Source organism: Centroberyx gerrardi, chromosome 8, assembly GCF_048128805.1.
Source record: "Centroberyx gerrardi isolate f3 chromosome 8, fCenGer3.hap1.cur.20231027, whole genome shotgun sequence".
Taxonomy (NCBI): Eukaryota; Metazoa; Chordata; class Actinopteri; order Beryciformes; family Berycidae; genus Centroberyx; species Centroberyx gerrardi.
In genome coordinates this window covers 4,399,780-4,411,527 of record NC_136004.1, presented here as the reverse complement: position 1 = coordinate 4,411,527, position 11,748 = coordinate 4,399,780, and the positions used below count along the sequence as shown (strand labels likewise).

The 11,748-nt window shown below is 39.6% G+C and overlaps 1 protein-coding gene across 1 annotated transcript; it reads left to right on the top strand.

Moving 5' to 3' along the window:
* The first annotated feature begins 4,713 nt into the window (after window positions 1-4,713).
* fgf17 (fibroblast growth factor 17) lies at window positions 4,714-10,115 on the top strand. The gene is made up of 5 exons (XM_071903544.1): window positions 4,714-4,745; window positions 4,872-4,908; window positions 5,680-5,857; window positions 7,452-7,558; window positions 9,825-10,115. Exons 1-5 carry the CDS (start codon window positions 4,714-4,716, stop codon window positions 10,113-10,115), a joined length of 645 nt encoding a protein of 214 aa, XP_071759645.1.
* Window positions 10,116-11,748: the final 1,633 nt, after the last annotated feature.

Genomic DNA, 11,748 nt, shown 5'->3' with positions numbered 1-11,748 from the left:
TAATTGTAGGGTTGGGGTGGCAGGGAGGACGGGAAGAGTCCCTCCTCTGCTGATGAGGAGCAGGGGTGCTCGTCCGAGCAAATCCTCTCGAACAATCCCACTTTTTTTTTCTTTTTTTTTTGATCATTCATAAAGGGGGACCACCCACTTCCTGAACCCTTGCCTCTATTTTTGCAGGGTCAGAAAAGAGTGGCCAGTTGCTCTTTATGGCGGAGATTTTTACGATGCGGTCAGAGCTGTTTGGAGACCACCAGTTCTCCTTTCACTTGTCGCTGGAGGTACAGTAGCCCCGAGGAAGGCTGGGGTTCTATGAGAAATGAATGTGATCGGAAAGTTTGGCAAAAAGTCAAAAAGTCTGCAAAAGTAGGAGGGAAACTGTTGTTATGTCCAAATATACATAGGACTACACAGTATGTGTATTTGTAGCTCCTTTGTTATTTAATTTCATATATTGTCATACATGTGAGGAATGTCATTGCCCACATACTAAGGCCTGCATCATAACTAGTGATGTAGTGATGAATAAAAAGGTTAACTATATGACCTCCAGTAAATATAAACAAAATCTATTATATTGGCATTGGTTTTTGGTTGTTTTTTTGTCCGTTTTTTTTACCCTATCCTCATATATATATCCTGATTTGATGCTACTTATTATGATGTATACTATAGATTTAGTGGGTAAACTCTTCAAATCCTGTCAACAAGTTAAAGTAAAAAAGTATTTCATTATTACATGGAAATGGAACGTGTGGGGAAAATGTAGGAAGCCTGTAAGGCCTGAGGGTGTGGATTGAGAGAAAACTCACAAATCCCTTGTTGATAAAAAGTTAATTATGCTGTTATTCAATTAAGAAGCATTTGACTTTCTCCAAATCTTATTACACAGTAGGTGCAAGAAATTCAAAGCCAATACAATAATCTGTACCTCCAGGGACAAAGTCATTTCCTTATGTCTGTATCATCACCATTACATGTATTCATTCAATTGCTGTCGTTCAATTTCCTTCCAATGAGCATCCTCACATCCAACAATGCATTTCTGCAGCATGAGCGTTCTTCCAAAGGGAGGATTTATGTTTATGTTTCTTTACAAAAAAAAAAAAAAAAATGGCTGGAGGTGTTTGTGTTTTCCTGTGAACGTCCGGTTATTTCTATCACAGTCTGAGCACCCGCCACACAGACACGAATAAATAAGATCAGGTTGCACGGCCTCAGATCTCACCGTCACTTTGTAAACTGAAGTGTGCATGTCTGTTTCTGTGTGTGTGTGTGTGTGTGTTGGAAGGTGGGGATGGAGGGGGGGAAGGAGGGCTAAACGACTGACATTTCATGGGGCCATATCTCCTCTTTTTCTTCTTTGTATATCCCATTCCCCAAACGTCTTGCTGACACTGAACGCAGCATAGCCAGAGATCTGTGAATTCCACAGTGGTGAGAACAGCTACTGCAAAAGCACTCTGTACCCACTAGCCCCCACCCCCCCCAAATAAAAATTTATCCTAGTTAGCTCCTATAATTGGAAGTCAAGTCATAAGAGCTAAGCGTCATCCGCTGCCGTGTTTCTACGTTTAGCAGAATGTAACTCATGATGAATAACCCCGGTGAACCAGCAGTCAGAAACGATGGTTAGATATTTGTTTACCCAGTTTAGTTATTCAAATGTTTTTCAGAGGGAGAGCTGCACAGAAAGCAGAAATAATCTCACTGGATGAGGTGAACGTCAATCGGAAGTGGGAAATTCCCAGTTGTCATAGGCTAATACCAACCTCCATGCGTTCCAGTGGTCCATGGAAGAAACATGGACGCCCGTGAGATTTTCTTTGCCCGACATAAAATAGCCGACTATTCTGCATGCTATAGCTAATGTTATGTCAGTGATATTTGGCAGCGATACCTAGCTAGTTAGCATCAAATGTTAGCAACCGTAATGTTAAACCATTTTCCACAGTGGTATTTTGACGATTTAAGGTCATGCAAAGCTAAAAGCCAAACTTAAATGTATTTTGAGGATTATAAACATGTTAAAAGTAATGCTGTGTAGTGTTTACAGTGTAGGCTGCCATGTTGAGGTGATGTCAGATCATTGTACCTCGGAAACCCTGGGGGTGAGAATTCGCTAGTTTGCTACTCAGAATTCCGTCTTGAAGGGCCACTCTGTTACATTTTTCCTAGTGGGAATTCTGAATATGACTTTCTGACATGGAATGCAGCATAATGTTACACTGAAGCCCAGTGAAAAAGGCAATGGGTAAGAGAGGAGGTAGCTAATGAAGCCTAGTGCTCTTGCTACTAACTTCAAAAATGCAATCTAGGTTAGCTAGTTAGCCTAGCTGCCCTTCCAAGTTCAAATGGGGACCGCCCATTGTTCAGACGGCCCATTATTCTGAAACCCCAATAGTCCGAAAAATGTCCCATATTAGACCGAAAGACCATTTGTCCGACATCCCGGAGGTGGTTGGGTTGAGGCATGGGGTCACTGAAGCCGTCAGAAGCCACGGTTGTGGATGGAGCCAGGCATGGAGTTTTCGGACTATTGGGGTTTCGGAATAACGGGCCGTCGGAACAATGGCATGGCACCGTTCAAACTAGCCATACTAGCGTATAGCCATCTAGGTAAGATAGTTAGCTAGCTGCTGAGCTTCAACATCATGAATGCCATGGCCATGAATGAATGGAAAAAATAAGTCATTGCCATTTATATTTATTATTTACCTTTTGACCAGAGTCCGTGGCCAGTTAGCTAGCTTGCGCTCTAAAAACTGTGGGCTCCGCCCACTGAGGTTTAACTCAACCAATCAGATTTTTTCTACCTCCAGAGCAGCTCTGCCTCCGAGAAATGCTTGTCGAACCGAAACTCCAATCTGTGTAAATATGTGTTACAGTTGGAAAAGGTCCTGCACTCGGAGGAATGAGAAGACTTGATCCAGTGTTTACTGGTGCGACATGCTTTTCAAATGTATTTTTAATTGTACAGGCAGACGACATTGGATCATATATCAGCAGACTTGTCACACATTCTTTGGGTAGCAAATAGGTTTTCCAGGTGATGGGGAGTCCGTCACTGCAGCATATACTGAGACAGGGTTATTTTGGTCCTGCTATGCGGACATCTCACAGGCTTATGCAAATAAACACACACACACACACACACACACACACATACACCATGCATCATTCTGTAAAATCATGAGTTGGCTCCCTCAATACACATCACTCTTATTCTTTGTTTTGGCTTCTGACTAGAACAATATTGTTTGTTGTCAGGTTATGCCACAGCAGGACTGATTGATGGACGGACGGATTGACAGCGTTTTAAGAAGTGACATTAACAAGTGGAATCAATTGCCGCTATGTCTACTGTGTCAGTTGCTACAAGCTCTTGTCACCCAGTCAAAAGCAGGTCAACATGTCAGAGATGCTTAACTGCTGTATTTTACAACTTTACTGCCCTCGACAGGGGGGTGGGGGGTAGGGTGGGGGGCAAGAGAATGTGTATGGGGCAAGATGTGGAGGCACTTGAGGCTTCACGTTACACACTGTTGTGCATGGACATAAACTATAGGCTTCATTTGGACTCAGCAGCTATCAAAATATGGAGAAATTACCATATTGTCAGCTATTTCTCTTCTATTCTATGCTATTCTAGTCTAGTCTTTTATGTTCTATTGTATTCTATTGTCTTCTCTTCTCTTTTCTTCTCTTCTCATGATCAATGCAGCATTTTCAAATCCAATTTAAGTCTAGAAATGAGTTGTTTTTAAAGGGAAGAGGAAAAGAGAGTAGGCTATCATCACTTGTTCATCTTTGGGATGTTGATTATCTTATTATTTAAAGATGAAACGAGTTTGTCTAAATGGTTTGCTTTGGGCTCCATTACAGGAGCTGGAAGTGTGACCAATTAGCCTCTCTATAAGATAAAAGGGGAGGAGGGGGGGTCAATGGTGTCTTTAACACCTAATTGCCACACCCATAAGGTGCCATTAGGCTACTCACTTTTAAATACAATGCTGCAATAATGATCTAAATACATTAGAGAGAGAGAGAGAGAGAGAGAGAGAGAGAGAGAGAGAGAGAGAGAGAGAGAGAGAGAGAGAGAGAGAGAGATACAAATTCGAAGTAAAATATTCATGCAGGCCAGTTTAACTTTAGGAAGTGGATTTGGAAATAAACCTTTTGCCCTTATGCATTTTTTAAGAATTTAAATGAATTTTGCTGCACTTTTTCTTTGCATAATTCTCCCTATGAAATCATCTTCGGTGTCCTGTTGCTCTGCCCACCCACAACAGAAAAATTTCAGGGAGGGACTTTTGCCTTTCAACATTTAACCAGTGAGCAGCCTGATCCCGGTGAGACAGAGGGCTTTTCAAAACCTGGAATTAACCCAGCAGCAGACCTGCGCCGACCCGGGACCCCCTTCTTCACATTTTCACGCAAATGACATGAAGAAGGTTTATCATGGAAGTCGGCGGATCCCCTTATAATAAACCGCGCGGATCTTTTCAACAGGGCTTGAGCACCCAGTCGGCTGGATCAGGTTTTTATTAAATGTGGAAAAAGTGAGAGGTGCTTCTATCAGAGACTTTTGGTGTGGATGGACAGGTCAAGTGTGCATATGCCAAACTCTGGGAGCTCCTTTGGATTTACCGCATCCTTCTGGGATTTATCTGCCGCGAGAAACCCCTTTCTTGATCGGATGAAATAAAAAGGAGAATGTATGGAATAAATCAGCGCTGTATTTACATGTAAGACAGCTGATAGACGTCATTGCAAGACTTTTTTTTTTTTTTTTACAATACAAAATATGCTTGAAAATGGTTCTGAAATGCCACTTCATGATAATAATTCTTGATTTATTGTTGCTTCTGCAGATCATTTCATTTTTTCGTGCTGTGGTGCCATGCTCAGGTAAGCCCACTAGAAAGTTGGTCACATTCTTTCATCTTTTTCTTTTTTTTTTTTTTTTTAGTTAGATTAAGACCTTTACTGTTAAATTACGACATGTAATCTTAATGTTGGTTGAAAAGTATTACAAAAGGTACGATTCTGCTATTATTGTAATCCTATGATACGTTTTAGAATGATACTATTCAAATATGACAGTAAAACTAAAATTCCCTATAAGAATATCATAGGAATATTATAGGCTAGTGATATCATAGGAGATAAAAATAGTAGTGTGACAAAACGCGCTATTGAGTGCCGCAGACACGCTTTAAGTTCCTATAGGAATAATAGGAATATTATAGCGATACCATAGGAGTTAAAAAATAAATAAATAAATAAATACAGAATGATATGGCCACTATAAACTTAGCCTACACAGACACACCATAAGTGTAATATTCATAGGAATATTACAGAAATACCATAAAGCAGGATAAGGCCACTGCAAACTTGAGCTGAGTGTTGAGACACACCATAGGAATATTATAGTGATATCGCAGGAGATGAAAAATACCATAAAGTAGGATAGGTCACCATTAATTCACTATTGAGTACCGCAGATACATTAAATCCCTGTAGGAATATTCTAGCAATATTTTAGCGATTTTTTCTCTAGGCGCAAACTTAGACTCAGTTGTTATTATTTTGCTTATACATAAATATATATTTTTTTAAATCTCAGATTAGAAGGAAAAAATATGTGATTTTATTTTTCCCTTTTGCATAAAAAAGGGGGAGAATCACCCGTCTCCTAATTTTAACCAGTATGTGAGGACGCAGGGAGCAGTGACGGACCAGCTCAGCCGCAGACAGGTCAGGGTTTACCAGCTCTACAGCCGCACCAGCGGGAAACACGTCCAGATTCAGGGCAAAAGGGTCACCGCCACAGCTGAAGATGGAAATACTTACGGTAAGACCTGACCTGAGGCCTGCTTTTAACCTTATAGGACATTTTTGCTTTGCTATAAATCTGTAGTTCTGGAGTGGAGTTCCACAGGGATCCATCAGGGGTCCCCAGAAATGTGTTTATTTAGTTCAATTTGACTGGAGGAGCAGCATAATGAGAGAATGTATGGTTTTGATCAGAGGTTTCACTGCACCTTAGCTTAGATAGTATAATTATTATCCTCAAAATCATATCTAACAGCAATAAAAACAGTTCTTAGATGGGTTTTCTTGGGACAAAATTAGGATTAGGCGGATATATCGATTTGATATTGGGTTTTTATTGAAAATAGGATTTCAGACAGTCAATGTTGTTCACCTCCAACATGATGGAGTGTCCTTTCATTTTTTAACTGAACAGCTTCAGAGGGTGTTAGTCTGTAAAACTTGCAATGAAAGCTGCCTCACCCTGTATGGGTTTCAGCGGAGAGTTTTAGTGTCCCATGATGGTCTAAATGCTGTTTCAGAGGCTTTTCTGCCCTGATAAGAAGACCATTTTGGGGGAAACAGTGGATCTTGGAATTTTTTTGGCACATTTAAAGACACTGATTATCAGCTCTTGGCAGCTTCAATCAAAAAATACTTCATATATATTAAAATTCATCAGCTTGCAAAAACCCATATCGGTCAAACCGATGCTGGGACCATGCTGTAGGGGCCCTGCTGGGTCACTGTTGTCCTCTGTGTAGGGACCACAACCAGGAGTTTCACCTCCCAAACCTGCCCGTCCCACCCTCTGTGAGGTGTTTTCAGGCCTATATGTTAATTCAGCTTCCCCGCTGTATCCAAGCCATCGTCTGGCGAATTAGCGGCTGATTAGGCCGAGTCTTTTGTCTCTGTGGTCCAATACACATGGCTGTTGTCATGCCCAAAGGCCATGACTAACTGAGAGGGCAATCAGGACAAATTCAGTTTAGATTTGTGTATTCCACTGCTGTTACAACTCTTTAATGGCGAATGATAACATTTGTTTAATCAAGGCAATAGCTTTGGTGTTGGATGTTGTCAGTATGTAGTTTCAGTTCAAAAGAGAGATCCACCCTTGCAAAAAAGTGATCCACTCTTATATGATTAATAGTGCAGAATCAAGCTAAATTATGATACTTTAAAAAAAGTAATAGGTAACACAAGGGCTTGGTTGACAGAACATCGACTGGATCTTATATATTTTAGAGATATTGAATGATGAACTTCAGGTAATGGTTTTTTTTCACCAAAATTTGTATACAGTGTTGTGGAAATGACTATGGAATATCATTTCCAGACTCTCCATAGACTAGAATGACATGGCAGCAAATTTCTGGGAGGCTGTTTATTTTGGATAGTTTGTGCATTTTGTCTGTGAAGCAGAAAATATAGTTATTCCCATTTAAGCATCATTGGAAAGAGGCAAAATGTGACTTTATCCAATAATATCCCCAATGCAGTTTGTGTCTGGTCTTGTGTAAAAACCTTTGGAACAGATTTGAGAGCTGACCCGCAGTTTCAGCTATATTTGGCATAAAAGTCTGTCTTTTTTGCAGCTCTTTCATTCTTCTTCTTCTGTTGTTTTTTTGCAGCTCGTCTGTTTGTAGAGACGGACACCTTTGGCAGTCGAGTGAGGATAAGAGGTGCGGAAAGCGGGCGCTACCTCTGCATGAACCGGAAGGGGAAACTCGTTGGAAAGGTATGATAATAAATTGATTTCTTTTCTATGATTGGAAGGTAGATATATAGGCTACATATGAAACCATTCATTGATTTGGGGTCGTATAGAAGAGTTTTGAGTTAGTGCTGTGAGTAAAAAGGTAAATTGAGGTTATCACTTGATTATAGTATAGTATGGTATATATAGTGCCATAGTTTATTGTAAGATTTGCATTCACTCCTGGCTAAACAAGTAAACCTACAGAGCAAAATCATCTGTGATAATTTAAGTGTAAAAAAAAAAATTGAGTGTAAAAATTGACCAAAATGTAACTTTGGGATCATTTTACACTGCAAAAAATGACAAGTTGTCAAGTGATTTTACCTTGTTTCCAGACCTATCAAGCTTATTTCATGATATTTTTAGTCAAATTATCAAACTGCACTGGCAGATAATCTTTCTGGTTTCAGTAAATTTTACTTGATTCATGCCAATATGACTTCTTTCAAGAAATCATCATAAAACAATGAAGAAAATCTTGAAACAAGAAACTTTCTCCAAGACAATTTCACTTTTACCAAGTAAATGTCCTGAAACAAGTTACATTCTCCTGAAAAAAAGTCAAATTTGTTGAAACCGGTGAAATTATCTGCCAGTGCAGTGAGTGTGGATAAGTCTGGAAACAAGATCAAATAACTTAACCAGTCAGTTTTTTGCAGTGTAACCCGCCAAATCAGCTCTATGAGAGGACAAACACCTCTCCAGTCAACACTTGTCAGCTCCAAATAACTGTCACTTACAAAACACGAGACTTCACACTGGAAAATTTGCCGCGTACTTGCCGACAAAGTCAAATTCCAGTCATGAGCGACCACTTTCCACTGCTGCTCCTTCGGTCGGCTCTGCCTGGGCTTCACCTTTGGAGATCTCACATCCGCCAAAATACTGTAGCTCATACGCACGCTTCAGTCAAACTCCATTGTCATTGTAGTCTCGTGGCTTGTCATTCATCCCTGGACATGATGTGCTGGAAAAAATGGGAATTCTCTCAGGAGATGCCCAGATAGATGCCCAGTCTGTGTGTCTAAAGAGTGGCAGCGATGGGGGGGGGGGAGTACCCTCCCTCTCATCCCCGCCTAGTGTTTGGTCACAAGTCAACTCTCCACTTCCTTTGTGGAAATGGAAAAGATGTAGTCACATGTCTGGCTGCCATGAGAAGCCGTGAATCCATTTCTCTTCTTCTTTTAGAAGTGGTGAAATGTGATGATAGATAACGAAGATGAATTTACATGTTTAACCCCTGGCACCCTGAGTTTCCCCTTAAAGTTCCTCTAAAGTAGCTTAAAAGTTAGAAGAATTTCCATATACAACAACATCACATCCACATTCTGTATCTGCTCGTTCCAACGCATCATTGAAGCTCTAGCTCCTTATATTGAGTGAAATATTCAAACCCAAGGTGTCATTTTTTATGGCTGCACCATTACAACAAATGGAAAAGATGTAGATCCTCCTTGTGCATCATTTTCATTGTAATCATAGACATTTCCATGTAATTCAGTATGACATATATGGAGTCTTTGGAAACCTTAGGATCTTGACTAGAATTTGAATTAAAGTTCTGAGTTTGAACAAAGCTCGTAGTGTGTAGTTTGGGGCAAAACACTGGTCTCACTGATAAACATATGTTCGTAGCAACACATTTTGACATTACATTTATTTTCATTGACATATATGTTATGTTGAAAAGTAACCGGCCCAAACTAGATGCTCAGTTGGTGAAAAGAGCACATCCTTTTGAAGAGTATAATATAGTGTTGATCAGCCCATTTAAACACAGTACAACTACAACTATAGTAGTATGTAGTTGTAGTTGTTCCTTCTGTAAATATAACTATATAACTATAAAGGGTTTCAAGAAAAGAAGTCAGGGTTTTTACCTCTTTCTGACCTGCCACTCTGGATTCAAATGACTTCATTGAAAGAAATAAAGGAAATTTTGAAAGACAGAAAGCCTTAAATTGGAGAGAGCTAACATAAAAGGTGTTCCTCTTTCCTTTGTGAGATGAATTACATGTTGGAAATGCAGCTGATTTATGATGAAATTCTGATGAAACACCATAAGCCTAAAAATACCCATCAGAAATTTGGTTTGATGTGTATAAACTAAAAAAGAAGACATAATGCACAGTGCTATCCATGTGTTTTCCAGTCTGTTAGTGGACCTTCTCTAACATAAATCATCTTTTTCTGTTTCCTCTCTCTCCACACACACACACACACACACACACACACACACACACAGCCCAACGGCCGGAGCAGGGACTGTATCTTCACGGAGATCGTGCTGGAGAACAATTACACCGCCTTCCAGAATGCCAAGTATGAGGGCTGGTATGTGGCTTTCACCAGGAAGGGGAGGCCCATCCGAGCCTCCAGGACGAGGGAGAACCAGAGAGAGGTCCACTTCATCAAGAGGCTGCACAAGGGCCCGCCCCCCTTCCCCAACACGGACCAATCCAAACACTTTGAGTTCATCCGCTTTCCGGCCGCCCGGCGAGCCAAGCGGAACCGGAAACCCCAAGCCTCTTCTTAACAAAAACATGGAACTGACGTGACTGTGAAAGAGGAAGAAATTTTATTTTTGTATATTTTTGATAGGTAAAAAAAAAGAGGGTGAAAAACGCCAAAAAATCTAAAAGTAATATTGCTGTAAAGTGATCACGTGTAAATAATGAAAGAGAGTAAAGCAGATGGATTATATTGAATGGTGTTGTGTGTGTGTGTGTGTGTGTGTGTGTGTGTGTGTGTTGCCATGGTGAGGAGACATTAATAAACATTTTAATAAACTATTAAATCATTTAGATCGTGGCTTAGATGACAGAGCCAAAATAGCTTTTCCAAGTTAAGAAACCCTCCTCAGAATGCAAAGGAGGTAACATGCAGCATGAGTAGTAGACCTAGGTGCACTGATTTTTTATTATTTACCCCTTAATTCATGCAAAATCCCCTTAAATTGAGTTATGGGAGTTATTAATGGAGGAGATCCCATCGAAACCTCCTTAAACTCCCCTTAATCTTGACTCCTTACTTTCTAATTTAATGTAAAATTCAGGGAGACAGGAACTTTTCCATTCATTTCCACTTAATAACCCTCTAAACCTGCACAAAAGGCATGAAAAATCCCTTAATAGTGTCTCTGTGAATCAACCCATGAATAAATCCCTTATAAACCCATGATACTAACCTTACTGTATTAAAGCTGTTATTTTTAATGGATAATTAATGTTTATGTAATGGAGAAATTAAGGACATTTCAGGTATGAAGTTAAGGGGTTTGGTTTCGTAGTGCAAACATCAGAAAATGACATTCAAATTAACAAAAGTATTCAAGCCCCTCATTTTTTTCTCATTATGTTCATTACATCATGCACTGATTATTAAGCTCACTGTGCTTATAATGCGCTTATGATGCCTTATAATGCCACATCAGCATCACTTCAAGTTACCCATATACGTATGTTAGAAATGGAATATAACATTTGCCACATCACAAACAACATTTCAAAGACACGATGGATCGTTCAGTCTTAAACGTTTAACCATCGACTTCAAATTGAATTGAAATCATATTGAATTGAATATTGATTGGTACAACTTGCCCTCAATGACTTTTGTGACAAAGTCCAAGCAGGGGCAGTCTTAGCATTAGGCAAAGAAAAAAACAAGGCAGCCAGAGAGCAACGCAAAACACAAGAACAGAACTAATATGTTATGTTTCATCAATTTAACATTCACTTTTTGAAAAATGCCCCACTTTTTGTCTTCTAGTGCAATATTGGCTCTTAGCTGTGAGCTCATTTTTCTTCCCACTGTACCAGTTATGGTGAGAAGTTAAAAAAGAAGAAGCAAAGCTACTCAGGTGACACAGAAAAAACACAAAATAGAGAGAAAGAAAGAGAGAATCAAACCCCTTATTTTTTATCCCTGAAATATCCTTAATTTCTCCATTACATAAACATTAATTATCCATTAAAAGTAACATAGCTTTAAAAAAGTAAGGTTAGTATCATGGGTTTATAAGGGATTTATTCATTTACTAGTGTCTCACAGAGACACTAGTAATTAAGGGATTTTCCATGCCTTTTGTGCAGGTTTACAGGTTATTAATGAGTTATTAATGGAAAAGTTCCTGTCTCCTTGAATTTTACATTAAATTAGAAAGAAAG

Bases quoted from the DNA above. Each gene is read 5' to 3' on its own strand.
- fgf17 (XM_071903544.1), top strand. From the start codon at position 4,714: ATGTATGGAATAAATCAGCGCTGTATTTACAT. The intron at 5,858-7,451 runs GTAAGACCTGAC...GTTTTTTTGCAG, and splicing joins TGAAGATGGAAATACTTACG to CTCGTCTGTTTGTAGAGACG. The intron at 7,559-9,824 runs GTATGATAATAA...ACACACACACAG, and splicing joins AGGGGAAACTCGTTGGAAAG to CCCAACGGCCGGAGCAGGGA.